The 15,719-nt window shown below is 39.4% G+C and overlaps 1 protein-coding gene across 6 annotated transcripts in view; it reads right to left on the bottom strand.

The window, feature by feature from the left end:
- The window catches only part of MBTD1 (mbt domain containing 1), a 69,453-nt gene that overhangs the window by 42,027 nt on the left and 11,707 nt on the right, over positions 1–15,719 (bottom strand). For all 6 annotated transcript variants that reach the window (XM_045985716.1, XM_045985718.1, XM_045985719.1 and 3 more), the window contains one exon: positions 1,764–1,965. In XM_045985716.1, the coding sequence (XP_045841672.1) occupies positions 1,764–1,917 (154 nt within the window). In that variant the 5' untranslated portion in view covers positions 1,918–1,965. The remainder of the gene's footprint in view (positions 1–1,763; positions 1,966–15,719) is intronic.

Below are 15,719 nucleotides of genomic sequence, written 5' to 3'. Positions count from 1 at the left end.
TTGGAGATGACCTTGTCTGGCTCCCAAGTGAAGTGGGAGTGTGTCCCTCAGCTTTTGCCAATAGGAAGGCTTTTTGCTGACAGCAAGTATCAGAAGCCTGTGGGAGGCCCTCAGTAAGCACTGACTGATTTAAAAATATGTTTTCCGGCACTGCAGGACACAAAATGGTTGTATTTCCAGGTCTTTCATCTCTCAGTGATGTTTCTTGTGGTCAGTCACCTATGTGTCTGCCATAATTGAATGGCCCAGCATTATTCCTTCAAAGTCCTACCTCCCAACCCTTCCTAGTATAGTTCCCTCCTTTCACAGGCTTCTCCCACACCTTCTACCTTTGTCCTTCAAAGCTGGCTCAAAGGCTGCCTGCCCTGTGAAGCCTTCTCTGGTTGGACCCAGTGAAGATTCAGCATGCCTTTCATGCTCCCATAGCCCTTGCCTGTGCCTTTCCTAAAAGTATATTCAAATTAGCCTCATACCATTTATTAAAAAACAGAAAGCTGGGGTCCCTGGCTGGCTCAGTGGTGGAGCATGTGACTCTTGATCTTGGGGTTCTAAATTCAAGCCCCATGCTGGGTGGAGAGATTACTTCAAAATCTTAAAAAAAAAAGTTAACTGCAAATGCACAAAACTGGTTTAATTGGTTTACTGGTCAAGTTGTAGAAAAGATGAAGGAGTTTCAGCTATATGCAAAATCAGTGCTACTTTCAAAAAAAACTAGAGCAGGGGCCCCTGGGTGGCTCAGTGGGTTAAAGCCTCTGCCTTCGGCTCAGGTCATGGTCTCAGGGTCCTGGGATCGAGCCCCGCATCAGGCTCTCTGCTTGGCAGGGAGCCTGCTTCCTCCTTTCTCTCTGTCTGCCTCTCTGCCTACTTGTGATCTCTCTCTCTCTGTCAAATAAATAAATAAAATCTTTAAAAAAAAAAAACAAAAACTAGAGCAATACTGGGGCATGAGTGGAAACACAGTCCTGAGAAAGGGAGATGAAGGCAGAACTACCTTCTGTCCTAATTACATCGGTGACCAAACATTCGCTTGAGGTGCTTTCTAGGGTAGAGGACTTTCAATCCTAAAAAGAGGACAGTCTCAGGCAAGGCAGAACAGGCTGTCACCCCATTATCAGTAATTCAAAGTATGCCTAGAAGATGGTGAGCAGGACATACCAATGAATTAAAATACACTGTAATATTATGAGAAATCACTGAAGCAACTAGAGTTACTCAGAGTGTTCTAGTGCAAAGGGAGACCACTATAACAAGGATTAGAATTATTCTGTGTAGCTCTAATAGGCAAAATTAAGAACCAACAACAAAATCCAGAGCACAGATAATTTTGGTGCAATATAAAGGATATTCTGGTAATCACAGATACATTATCACTGGAAGTGTTAACAGAAAACATCCCATGAGGAATTTCTGTAGAGAAGCGAGACTTTACCCTGCAAGCGTCTGTTAACTCTACAAGCCTGTGATCCTACACACTTTCAGTTACACGGGGATTTACTATCTGATGACTGAATTCATGTCCACATTATGTTTCTCAATAGACTTTTGTTTTTATTTTGTTCTCCTTGCCTTCTGCCAGAATACGGCAGGTAGGCAAGATAAAGAGTTCAAATCGAAATCTAGGATCTCATCTACAACTGTAAGCTGCAGACTGTGTTTCCTTTTTCCTTGAAAAATTCTAAGGAAGGGAAATGACAGAAGAAATCAAACTAGAACATAACCTCCATCATGAAGCTGAGTGACAGTGGAAGGCTGGAAATACTCACCCATGCCAGATTTACCATCTGGGTACGTGTACACTTGTCCATTGTTTTTGATAATTGGGAGGTTCGAAGGTAAAGGAGCAACTTCTTCTTCACTCTCCTCAGAGCTGGAGCTGCTACTCGTGTCCTCACTGCAGCTATCATAACCGTCAAACATCCCGAATGAGTCTCTCCTTTTCCTTTCAGAGCGTGAAGAATGTTCGGTCTTGAAAGGAGAAGAAATCAATGATCCATGACACAGAACGAGTACGCCCCCTCCCCCCTCAATTAACTTAGTTCAAATTGTGGTTAAGTGGTATCTGAAAAATGAAGATCTAGCCCCCAGAAATGATAATTTTATTTTGTAATGAAACGCTTGTTTCAAAACAGAGGCTTCCCTTTCTACAAGGTGCAACTTCATTAGCTACCACGTTAGCGAACAAGAACGTCAATGGTGACAGCAAGAACACTGAGTAGGATCAGAAGATCACCACATAATTTAAGCTTTGCCATAAACTAGGTGGGCCACTTCTCTATAAAAAAGAGTAGGTTAGGGGCACCTGGGTGGCTCAGTGGGTTAAGCCTCTGCCTTTGGGTCCGGTTGTGATCTCAGGGTCCTGGGATCCAGCCCTGTGTCAGGCTCTCTGCTCGGTGGGGAGCTTGCTTCCCCCTCTCTCCCTGCCTGCCTCTCTGCCTACTTGTGATCTCTCTCTCTCTCTGTCAAATAAATGAATAAAAAAAAATCTTAAAAAAAAAAAGAGTAGGTTAAACGGTTTGTCTTTTTTTTTTAATTGTGGTGAAATACACATAATAAACAGATGATTTCTCAATTTGCCTTTCAGTTCTGAAACTGTAGATATCTACAATGATACAATAATACACTGCAGAACTTTGAGATTAGTGAGAAGAAAGTAGAAAGAAAACAGGAAAATAAAGAGAAACAAAATCTTCAGGAAACAATAATCTATAAACAAACAGGAGCAACAAAGGGAACAAAAGAAAAGTTCAAAAAAAATGACATAAACATACACAGTGAGTTATAACTAGAAGGGCAAAGTATCAACCAAACAATCTTTAGAGTTTGGCACCTATCCTTATTCTTTTGCTTCACTTAGTATTTTTTGGGTATCATTTTACACTTTTTGCTCAAATTCTTTCCTCGCTGGTTTAACTTCCTACCATGACAATAACAAGCTGAAATCTGTTATTCAAAGCCTGACAAAAATAAAACCAAGCAAATGCATCTTTTAGTTTGAGATACTGAGCTACTGAGCAATTATTTTTAGGTATGCAGGTATGGGAGATTGATTTTCCCATGTATCAGGTGTAACTATGAAAGTGACACAATCAGTTTCTTAAGCCACACAATGGAAATATTTTATACCCAAATGAATACTTTTTTTTTAAGAAGGCCCCTTCTTATAGTATCCTTCTTTCAGAACTCTCTTTTAGATCCAGTTTTAAGAAGAAAACCTTATTCTATGTGGCTACTTTGTAATTCCATTTCCCTCAACTGTTTTCCCTAGCTTGACTACCTAACAGAATAACTTACAGGTATTTAAAAGAAATCAAATGCATTTTCAAAGAATCAAAATCTGCTACCACCAGATTTCAAGAGTAAGATTCTGAGGGCAATGCCAAAAGAAAGTCTAGCAACATACTGAACTGATCAAGTGGTAAGGAATGGGATAGTCCTTGTTAGAGTGAGGGGTGGTGCTAACAGCACAGAATTCGGAGAGCCCTAGGTGGGGGTGGTGGTTCTGCCATTCATTGGATGTGAACTTAGCTGTGAAACAAGTTACCAGCTTCTTTCCCTATTCACTCAACATTCAACAACTGTTTATCAAGCATTTGTGTGTCTCACAGTGGCAGAAGCTAAAGACAGAGTAGTGTAATACAGCAGACAAGACTTATGCTTTTCACACAGGTTACCAGTCTACTGGCAGGGAGGAATCCAAGCAAGGCCACGGGAAGTCAGAGTCAAACTGAGGCAGGAGTGGTCAGCTAAGATTCAGGAGTGAGGAAAGGCCTTGATGAAATAAGACCCTGATGCCAAAAAATGCAGTCAATTGAATATTTGGTGCTGGGATATTCTAGGCAGAGCAAAGAAGAACAAGGGTGGAACATATGTGGCACACTGAAAGGCCAGTGTGGCTGGTGCTGTGTGAGAGGTCTACAAGATAGGGCTGCAGGAGGATACAGAGGCCACATCATGAGAACCCTTGAAAGCCAGGGCAAAGAAGTGATACACTCTTTTCTCCTGGGGGAATGGAAAGGCATTATGAAATATCTATCACAGTGTCTGGAATGCACACTGAATAAACACTGGCTACAATTTGAAGTTCTAGTAGATTCATACAGCCCACACCCATGCAGAGATGATCTTTTATACCCATAGTTGTCATATAAGGTTGTCCACTTTATGGCCAGCCCGATTAGCAGCTAATGCATATTTACTGACCCCTGAATGTCAGTGCAGAGTATCTTATTCGGACTCTACTCGCCAGCGAATATGACCTTGCAATTTCAGGGGGTCAACAATGATAAACATCTCAGTTTCAACATTACAGGCTGTTAACATTAAAAAAAAAAAGTATTAAAAAAAAAAGTACTGCGGTCAAATACATTTGGAAAATTTTCCTTATTTCATGGCCTCTTTATTTATTTATTTATTAAAAGATTATTTATTTGACAGAGATCACAAGTAGACAGAGAGGCAGGCAGAGAAAGAGAAGGAAGCTCAGCTCTCCGCTGAGCAGAGAGCCCATTGCTGGGCTCGATCCCAGGACCCTGGGACCATGACCTGAGCAGAAGGCAGAGGCTTAATCCACTGAGCCACCCAGGAGCCCCTCAAGGCCTCTTTAAACCTTTAATATGCTTATGAACATTATGATAATTTAAGAGGGATATAGAATATGCAGTCTTTCCGTAGTTCCAGCACACAAAGAAAATGATCAGTTGTACAATGCCCCTGAATGTACCTAGTCTGGCGCCTCTGACTATATCCCCAAGCATTGCAGGGATGAATTAACTTGACAAATCCAGGACACACTAGGTGGGGAGCTACATTCTACTTGGGAAGTGGTATTCCTTCAGTATTTTTTTCTTGGATTAGTAAAGAATACTAATGAACTATACATATGAGCTAAATCAACTTACTCTATGTTAAACTTACCATTTACTGCAGGGGAACTTAATTGGAAACCCCCGAGTGAGACCAAAATCCCTAAGGGGGCTGCAACTTCAATGAAACGGTAGGTAGGAAAAAAAAATCTGACTACATGCAAAAGAGGACCCACAAGTGAGCCTTTTCTGCCCATGCTCTGGGTGGAGAGGCTACTCTGGGATTTTATAATCACAGGCCTGCTCTCCTGTACCTCTGAGGATGTAACTTACACTACCCTAGATGGTCAGGGAATCCCCAGCTCAAGACATTAAAGTAGTTTCAGGCCACTAGTGCCCCATGAAACCCAGCAAAAGCATCCTAAATCATTTGAAGAAATAATCACCTACAGTTCAGGCCTTTCAGCATTCCCACAGATTTGACCAAGTATGAGTACACCATCAAGTTCAAACATATAATAAGCAATCCATCACAAGTGTCAGTAGAAATAGATTAGGAATCCCAAATAGGCACGGATATTGCTAGACAGCCCACAAAAAAACTACTCAAGAACTGTTTTTTGTTTTTTTTTTTTAAATTAAAGATTTATTTACTTGACAGAGAGGAGGAAAGAGTGAGAGGGAGAAGAGGCTCACCTTGGACAGAGACATTGGACATTGGACAGAGAGTCCAATGTGGGGGTTGATCCCAGGACCCTGGGATTATGACCTGAGCCGAAGGCAGATGCTTAACTGACTGAGCCACCCAGGGGCCCCAAAAACTGTTTAAGAAGAAATAAAAAGGGGCACTTGGGTAGCTTAGTCTGATAAGTGACTGACTCTTGATTTTGGCTCAGGTCATGATCTCATGGTCGTGGGATGAAACCTGCATTGGGTTTCTCCTTCAGCAGGGAGTCTGCTTGAGATTCTCTTTCCTCTCCCTATGTGTCACCCCGCCCCCTGCCCCCCACATGCGTGTGCATGCGCTCTTCTCTCTCCGAAATAAATAAGTCTTGGGCGCCTGGGTGGCTCAGTTGGTTGAGCAACTGCCTTAGGCTCAGGTCATGATGCTGGAGTCTCAGGATCGAGTCCTGAATCAGGCTCCCTGCTCGGCAGGGAGTCTGCTTCTCCCTCTGACCCACTCCCCCTCACGATCTCTAAATCTCTCAAATAAAAATCTTAGGAGCACCTGGGTGACTCAGTGGGTTAAAGCCTCTGCCTTTGGCTCAGGTTGTGATCCTAGGGTCCTGGGATCGAGCCCCGAGTCGGGTTTCTGCTCGGCGGGGAGCCTGCTTCCCCCTCTCTTTTTGCCTGCTTCTCTGCCTACTTGTGATCTCTCTCTCCCTCTCTGTGTCAAATAAATAAATAAAATCTTTAAAAAAATAATCTTAAAAAGAAAGCAAGCTGAAAAAAGGAAATTATTAAAAAATGAACAAAAGAATAAAAAGTCATCAGGCAGATCCGAAAAGAATCAAATATAACTTCTGTGAATCAAAAATATAACTGCTGTAATGAAAAAACAACCCCCACCAAAACACCTCAATGGATAGATCAAACATGGCTAAAAAAGAAATAGGGAAATGGAAGATTAAGAAAACCAAAACACAGCAAAGAAAAACAGAAATACAGAAAAGAGGTTAAAAAAGGGCATATTATGTAAAGATCTAATAAATGTCTAATATGAATTCTCAGAGAATATGGAGATGCTGAATGAAAGACTGGCTGAGAATTCAGCAAAAACACTGAAAACAAATTAAACACGAGAAAAAGAAAAACACATTTAAAAGATCATAGCACCAGTGCAAAGCACTCAAGATTTAAAAAGGGACCAATCACTGCAGTGAATCTTATTCCTTAAAAAGTCCAACCTTAGGCTCGTTCAGTACTATCAGCAGCTTAGTGACAGATAGGCAAGGATCATGAATCATTTAAGAGAAGCCTCTGAGGGGCACCTGGGTGGCTCAGTGGGTTAAAGCCTCTACCTTTGGCTCAGGTCATGATCCCAGGGTCCTGGAACTGAGCCCCGAACTGGGCTCTCTGCTCAGCGGGGAGCCTGCTTCCTCCTCTTTCTCTGCCTGCCTCTCTGTCTACTTGTGATCTCTGTCTGTCAAATAAATAAATAAAATCTTAAAAAAAAGAAAAGAGAGAGAGAGAAGCCTCTGAGGGCGCCTGGGTGGCTCAGTTGGTTGGGCGTCTGCCTTCAGCTCTGGTCATGTTCCTGGGTTCTGGGATCAAGCCCTGTACTGGGCTATCTGCTCAGCGGGAAGCCTGCTTCTCCCTCTCCCTCTGCCCCTGCTTGTGGGCTCTCTCGCTCACTTTCTCAAATGAATAAATAAAATCTTAAAACAAAATAAAACAAAGGCCTCTGAGAATGTGAAAGACCAAAACAAATCTTCAGGAAAAAACAACCTATAAGGAAACAGAAGCAATGTAAGGAGCAGAAGACAAAACAAAACAAAACCTTCAAAAACAAAATTAATGGGGCACCTGAGTAGCTCCGTTGGTTAAACATCTGCCTTTGGTTCAGGTCATCATGATCCTGAGGTCCTGGGACAGAGCCCTCCATCAGGATCCTTCTCCATGGGGAGTCTGCTTCTCCCTTTGCCCCTCCCCCCTACTCATGCATGTGCTCTCTCATAAATAAATAAAAAAAAACTTTAAGAAAAAAATGAAATTCTTCAGGGATGTAAGAATAGGACACCATCAGTGAACAAAATCTTGAAATATAAGAACAGAAGGGGCAAGATAACCTCTATGTTGTACACCTGAACCCAATGTTAACATTGTGTCAACCACATCCAATTAAAAAAATTAAAGAAAAAAAGAGAAAAGGTAATTTGGCGGAAAAGAAGATAGTCTTTTCAACAAAAGGTGCTGGATTGAATAGATTACAAAATTAAAAAAAAACAAAAAGAAAACCCAATTCTGATCTATACCTCACGTCATCTACAAAAATTAACTCAAAATGGATGACCGACCTAAAAGAACTGAAACTATAAAACTTCTAGAAAAAAAAAGAATAGAGGAGAGAATCTTCATGACCTTAGGTAGGCATAAAATTTTTAGATATGACATCAGAAGTATGATACATAATGAAAAATGTTGACAATTTGGACTTGATCAAAATTAAAAACTGGTCCTTGAAATATACTATTAAGAGAATAAGACAAGACACAAACTGGAGAATAGTTATTAGCAAATCACATGTCTGATAAAGAACTGGTATCTAGGATATACAAAGAACTACCCAAACTCAACAACTGAACAGTCCAATTAAAAAAACAGGTTCAACACCACAACAAACTATTCACAGATATATGGATGGTAAACAAGGTCAGGAAAAGATGCTCAAGAGCACTGGTCATTAGGAAAATGCAAATTAAAACCATGAGACACTCTTACACATGTAGAAGATTGCCCCAAATTAAAAACAAAAACAAAAACACCAACCCTCTATGGTCTATGCAGCAAACAGAACTCTCAAACACTGCAGATGGGAAGGTAAAATAGTACGAAAGTATTTTGTAAAAGAGGCAGTTTGTTAAAATGTTAAATATATGCCACCTATTCCATTCCTATTTACCTAAAATAAATGAAAAGATACATCCACACACAGACATGGGTCTGTGTGTGTACACACATACATGAATGGTCGTACTAGCTCAAAACTGGAAACCACCCAAATATCAACAGGCGAATGAGTAAACAAATTACGGCACATCCACATAGTGATTCCATATTGCTGCTCAGCAATAAAAAGGAATGAGTTGATACACACAACATGGTAAGTCTCAAAATAATTACACTGAGTGAAAAACCAGACAAGAGCACATGCTGTATGACTCCATTTATATAAAACTTTAGAAAATGCGAACTATGTTTGCATTTCCTTCATTTTTACTTAATGTTCTATTTCTTTTCCAAGCCTCAAATTACATTTAGTTGTCATGTTCCCTAAAGCTCCTCTTGGCTGTGACAATTTCCCAGGTTTTCCTTTCCTGGTTTTTGATGACCCTGACAGTTTTGAGGAGTCCCTGGTCAGGTATTTTGTTCAATGATCCTCCCCTGAGATTTGTCTCATAAATTCCTCAGCATCGGACCAGGGTGGTTTTTTGGAAAAAAGATCAGCAGTACTGAGAAGTACCCTTTTCATCAAATCATATAAGGAAACCTACTACTAACATGACTTACCCCTGTTGGTATTGACCTTGATCACCTCTATCTGAAGCAGTATTTTTCAGGTTTTTTTGTTATAAAATTACTCCTAATCCCTCTACATACCATACTTTCTGGAAGTGACTTTGTGAAGTCCACACTTGTGAAGAGGGGAGTTAGGCTCCCTCTCCTTGACAGCTGTGCATCCACACAAATAATCTGGAGTTCTTCCACACAGATTTCCTCCTTTCAGGTTTATGTGAGATTTTCTCTCCTGTCGTACATCTCCAGTTGACAATGTCTCTCAGGGTAGCAAAGTCAGGTGATGGGATTTCCATCTGCGTCTTATCAGTGATGAGAAGTTTGAAGACTTGGTCTAGGTGTGGTCTGGTTTTCCACTGCAGCCCTACTATTCTCCCTCTTTTTAATAAGCAGTCTATGGGGAGATACTTAACTGTTCATCCAAATTTCACTCTAGATTAGCATCCAAAGAGGATCTTGCCCAATCCGTAACTAGGATTTGCCAGCCTCAGAACTTCTTCCATATTCTCAGTTGGCGTTCTTCTATAGGGAAGATCCTTCTTTTTTTTATTATGGGTATTCACTCATGGATTCCTACTTTTCAGTGGCTTATAATTCATTATAGGCCTAAGTTTTCTGGAGCTGCAACTGTTCCAGATTTAGCCAATGGGAGCCCATCCAGCTGAGTCATGTCATTAAGACAGGCCTGTATCATTGTTTGAGCAACTCCTTATTTTCTGGCATAACAAGATATTCCAGGTTTATCTGACACTCACTTTCCTGTCCCAACCCTAGAATCAACCATTTCCTCAGAGTGCCCCAGTTTCTTTTCGTGGGGGCTATTGGAAATAAAGATGTGGGTACTCCATGTGCTCAGCGCTATTGAAGTCTCTGTCTCTGGGTCCTTCAGTAGACGGAACTGGAATATATACATACATGTATGCTATCTCAGGAAATCATGAGCTCACACTTTTAACTCCAATTCCAATCCATCCTTTAGGGCTTTCCCTTATCTTCCCACATCTGTATTTGGAGCTCTCCTCTTCCACAGTGAAAACCCTGGCTTCTACCCAAAATTACACGTACTCATTTGCTCAATCCTTCCATACATTTTAGTAGTTGCAGGATTACATCCATACTGCTGCGAAAACCAAACTTAGGAGTCCAGAGTTTCTTTGCAGTCCCATCTCCTTAAATTAAAGGTCAGAGTATTGAGTTTAAGAGTTGCTTGGATTGTTTTTCTCGCCCTCCTTCACTGTGGTTATGTTATTGATTTGAAATAAAGTGAGTTTGGTTTTTAGTCTTCCCTGCCATCCTTACTGAATTAATTTCATTTCTGGGGCCTATCTAAAACACTGTTCTGCTTCCAAATATAAAGAACTATAAAAAGTTGCAACTTGGAAAAAATCTCCTGCCTCACCATCCACCTTTGCAAGCAGGTAACTAATTTTACTGCTTTCTGGTTCACCCTTCTTGTGTGTGTATATTTTGAAAAGGTAAATAGGTGTATTTATTTCCTTATTCTTCTTTCTTACAGAAAAGGCCACACACTAAATTTCTCTGTCCTTTGCTTTCAGTAATTTAGAAATATATCCTAGAAATTGTTCCATTTCAGTGCATAGACATCTTCTCTTCATTATTTTTTCAGCGGTATAGTACTCCGTTGTGTGTTTACTGAATCAATCTCCTTTGGACAGACAAAACATCAATGTTTTGCCATTACTAGCAATGCCTCAATGAACAAACTTACGCATTTATGTATACATATACATTTAAAACTTTCTGAGGTATACTCTCAGAGTATATTCTTTGTGTAGAAGAGTGAATGCACATATAATTTAGTTAGGTATTACCAAATTTTCCTCCATAGAAATTTTACCATTTTGCATTTGCATAAGCAACAGTGAGATTATTTCTGCCAATGTAACAGATGAAAAATGGTATGTTGGTGTAGTTTTTTTTTTTTTTTTTTAACTTTCTACTTGGAAAGAACTTCAAACTTCTAGGGAAGTTGGACAATAGTACAATGAAATCCTGTGTACTCCACTGAGATTTGCCAATTATTAACATTTTGCCTCATTTGTTTTATTCTTCTCTCTAAATACAAAGACATTCTGCTAAGCTGTTTGAGAGTAAGTTGCATAATTAATATCTATTTGTCCACCCCAAGTTCAATACACATTTTCTAAAAATAAAATTGTTCTCTCCTAACTACCACAGAGTTAACAGTTTCAAGAAATTTAACATTAATGTGATACTTTCCCCCAATTTACCATCCATAGTCCAATGGACCCAATAATGTCCTTATATAGCCTTCTTCCATTCCATCCAGGATTCCATGTCCTATGTGTCCTTAGCTTCCTTTAATCTGGAAAACTACTTCTGAATAATGCAGGCTCTCTCTCCACCTTCCTAATAGAATGTTTCTCATTTGACGCTCCTCCTGTTTCTGCATTAGATAAGTTATATCCCCATAATGCTACATAAGTGAGACAACCTTCTCAGAACATTATATCCAGAGGCATAAGATGCCTATGCAGCCCTCTCCGCTGGTGTTAATTTTAATCATTATTTCAAGGCGTTATCCAGTTTTCCACTGTACACTTACTATATTTCTCCTTACAACTAATAAGCAATCTTGCAGATGTATTTTAAAATGTGCAAATATTCTCATTGAAATCTCACTCCACCCCACCCCTAAAGTTAGCATCCAGTGACTCCTGCCAAACCAAACATTACTATGATGGCTACACAATAATTCTGTAATTCTAGTACTCCTTTACCAGTCAGCACAAAATTCTTCCATCATCCTCATGTATTTACCTACTTATCTACCTTTATTATCAGTATGAATTCACACCTCTTTTTCACCTCCATAGTTTATAATACATCACTGTCCTCCATTATTTTGGGGCTCAAATCATCCCATATTCAGCTACTTGGATTCCCTCAAACTGGCTCCTACATCCCTGTGACATGCTCCCATCATTACCTATTAAGTGTTGACTTACTTTCTGGCATATCAAAATATTCCAGGATCATTTTCTTTTCTTTTTTTTTTTTTTAATTTATTTATTTGACAGAGAGAGATCATAAGTAGGCAGAGAGGCAGGCAGAGAGAGAGGGAAGCAGGCTCACTGCTGAGCAGAGAGCCTGATGCAGGACTCGATCCCAGGACCCTGAGATCATGACCTGAGCCGAAGGCAGTGGCCTAACCCACTGAGCCACCCAGGCGCCCTCCAGGATCATTTTCTATCTACATTGTTCAACCATTTCTCCAAGGAGCTCTCATTCTTTTCAGTGAGGAACAGTACTAAAAAACATGTGCTCAGTATTGTTTTACACAGAGCCATTTTTTATCTTCTTTTGTATGTTGATACGATGTTGTGTTCTTTTGCTCTTTTTTCTTTAGGGTTTTTAGTCTCTTAGATTTTTTTTTATTAAGATTTTATTTATTTATTTGACAGAGAGAGGTCACAAGTAGGCAGAGAGGCAGGCAGAGAGGGAGAGAGTTTGGAAGCAGGCTCCCTACCGAGCAGAGAACCCGATGCGGGACTCGATCCCAGGACCCTGAGATCATGACCTGAGCCAAAGGCAGAAGCCCAACCTCCTGAGCCACCCACGCACCCCAGTCTTAGATTTTTTTTTTTCAAAGTTCTGTGTATTTAGGAACTTTGTAATATATAGCAAGTTTTGACTTTGCTTATAAAGTCATCATATAATATTTTAAAAGTAGTAAAATTGATCAGTATTTCTTTATTGTAACTTGATTTTGATTCATTGAAAACTTTTCCTTATAATCACTGCATAGAAAAAAGTTCACCCATATTTTGCTATCTGTACATTTTTTTAATATGTTGACCTCTGATCCACTTGGGAGTTTATTCTTATGCATGGTGTGAACTGACCTACGTCATCTTTTCCTAAGTGGCTGTCTAATGCTGCCACGTTATTAAGATGTCCCTTTTGGGGGCGCCTTGGTGGTTCAATGGGTTAAAGCCTCTGCTTTCAGCTCAGGTCATGATCCTCAGGGTCCTGGGATGGAGCCCCGCATTCGGCTCTCTGCTCAGCAGGGAGCCTGCTTCCCCTTCTCTCTCTGCCTACTTGTGATCTTTGTCTGTCAAAATAAATGAATAAAATCTTTTTTTTTTTTTAAAGATTTATTTATTTATATGACAGACAGAGATTACAAATAGGCAGAGAGGCAGGCAGAGAGAGAGGAGGAAGCAGGCTCCCTGCTGAGCAGAGAGCCCGATGCAGGGCTCGATCCCAGAACCCTGGGATCATGACCTGAGCCGAAGGCAGAGGCATTAACCCACTGAGCCACTCAGGTGCCCCATGAATAAAATCTTTGAAAAAAAAAAAGTCCCTTTTGTTTTAGTGATTTGAAATACCACTTCAATAAAGCATTATGTTTCCATATGTAGCTGTGTCCGTATCTGGACTTAACAGTGTTTTACTGGTCTATTCATGTGCCAATATCTTGCTTTTCCAATTACAGAGGCTTCCTAATATATTTCGATATTTGGTAGGGCTATACTCCACTCAGAGATCTCCCCCCTTAATGTTTTGATATTCTTGCATGTTTATTTTTCCAAATGAACTCCAGTATTAACTAGTTTAGTTCTACACCAAAAAATCGTTGATATTATTAGGATCTCATTCAATTTATTAACTCAGGAAGAAAGTGACGTCATGAGGTTGAAAGGTTTTAACCAAAAACAAGGAATGTTTTCCCACTTGTATACTGTGTCTTTAAGAAAAATTTTATAGTTTGCTTTATTTAGATTTTCATTGTTAAAACCAAATTCTTAGGAATTTAAATATCTACTTTTTTTTTGCTTTATAAAAGCAATTTTCTCTCATTATATTGTGTAACTGGTTACTGAGTACATGAAGATTTATTTTATAACCTTTGATCTTGCTAAATTACTTTGAAATAGTTTTGTCACTGATTTTCTGGGGCTTTCCAGATGAACCATCATGCCATCTGCAAAGAAACTTTTATTTCTTTTCCCATTACTATGCCTACAACTGTTTTCTCTTCCCTAGCTGCATTTTTCATATCTGCAGTACAATGTTATATACCAGAGACAATGCACATCCTTTCTTTGTTTCTGATTTTAGTGCTTATCTTAAGATGATGGCCCTAGGATTTAGGTGAATGTATGCATATATGTGCATGTGTATCTATGAAAATCATGTTAAGGATCTATCCATTCCTGTTTTCTTAAAGGAACTGGTGCTGAATTTTGCCACAGACTTTTTCAGCAACTATAAAAAGAATGATTTTTCTCCTTAGATCCATTAATATGGTGAATTGTATCAAGTATTCCAAATACTGAATCATCCTTGTATTCCTACTATAAACCTCACTTCATCATGATGTATTTTCTTGATGTAGTGTTAAAGATCGCACAATATTTAGGATTTTGCATTGATATTCATAAACAGATCTCTAATTTTCATTTTCTGTACTATCTTTAACAGGTTTAGAAATTGCTATTACTCTTGCTTCATAAAAATCGGAAAGTCTGTAAAAAAGAAAATTGAAAGTTTTTCTGCATTTTCTATGTTGTGACGTAATTGATGTAGCATTTGGAATGTATGGTCTCTAAAGGTTTTAGAGAATTCCTTTATGAAATCACATAGGTTTGGTGTTTTGTGGGCTAGTTCCTTGATAAATGTTTCTTCCATTAAGTTGAAAATAATTTAAAAAAAAAATGTTGATTTTTTGAGACGAAGAGTGAGCATGTGTACACAGAGGGTGGGTGTGAGGCAGAGAGAGAGAGAATTTTAGGCAGGATCCATGCCCAGTGTGGAGCCCAAAGTGGGTCCTGAACTCACGACCCTGAGATCAAGACCTGAGATCAAGAATTGGACACTTAACTGAGTCACCCTGGCATTCCAAGTTTTTAAAAAAATCTCTAATGAGGTTTTCTTAAACTGTATTTTCCTAAGAATCCATTTCATCTAAGTTTTCAAATTTATTTGCCTAAGTGTGTAAAATGGTTGCAAATGATTTTCTCAATTTCTTCTGTATCAAATTCTTTTTCCTTTGTCATTTATTTTGTATATTTTGTGCTTTCTCTGCCTCCTTGATTAAACTAGCCAGTAGTTTACCAGTTTTGTGGATTGCCCCCTAAAGGTCCAGGACTGATTCATCAATCTGGTGTACAGTTTTTCTGTTAACTCATATATTTCTAATTTTATCTTTAGTTTTCTGTGTTGTTGTTTTCTTTTTCTTTGGTTTACTTTGTTGTTCTTTTTCATTTCTGAGTTGGGATTTAATTAATATTATTACTATTACTTCTACTGTGATAAAGTAACCAGATTAGGTCCAAGATGGAGCTGTTCAGGCTAAGCCACCTCAGCAAACCAAGACTTAGTACCGAAGTTTCTATATTCCTCTCCCTGAAAAGGCAGGCTTTGGTAAATTATCTGTGAGTACCCGCTCAGCATACAGTGCCTGACCTAGGTCCAAGACTTCCCTTTGCTCCAATAAGAAAAGCAACCTAGCTTTAACCAATTGGCAAATGCCCAGTGTACCTTGTTCCCACTCACTTGGGTCTATAAAAATATCTGCTTGGGTGATTGGATGTTGCACAACTTATTAATGACTGAATAAAGTCAGTAAGATTTTAAAAATTTACTTGAATTTTATTCTTTAACAAACATTTAGGACTATGAATTTTCCTCTGC

This window comes from Meles meles, chromosome 18 (assembly GCF_922984935.1).
Source record: "Meles meles chromosome 18, mMelMel3.1 paternal haplotype, whole genome shotgun sequence".
NCBI classification, from domain to species: Eukaryota; Metazoa; Chordata; class Mammalia; order Carnivora; family Mustelidae; genus Meles; species Meles meles.
Note: the sequence above shows the minus strand (reverse complement) of the source record. Positions and strands in the feature narration are given on the sequence as shown.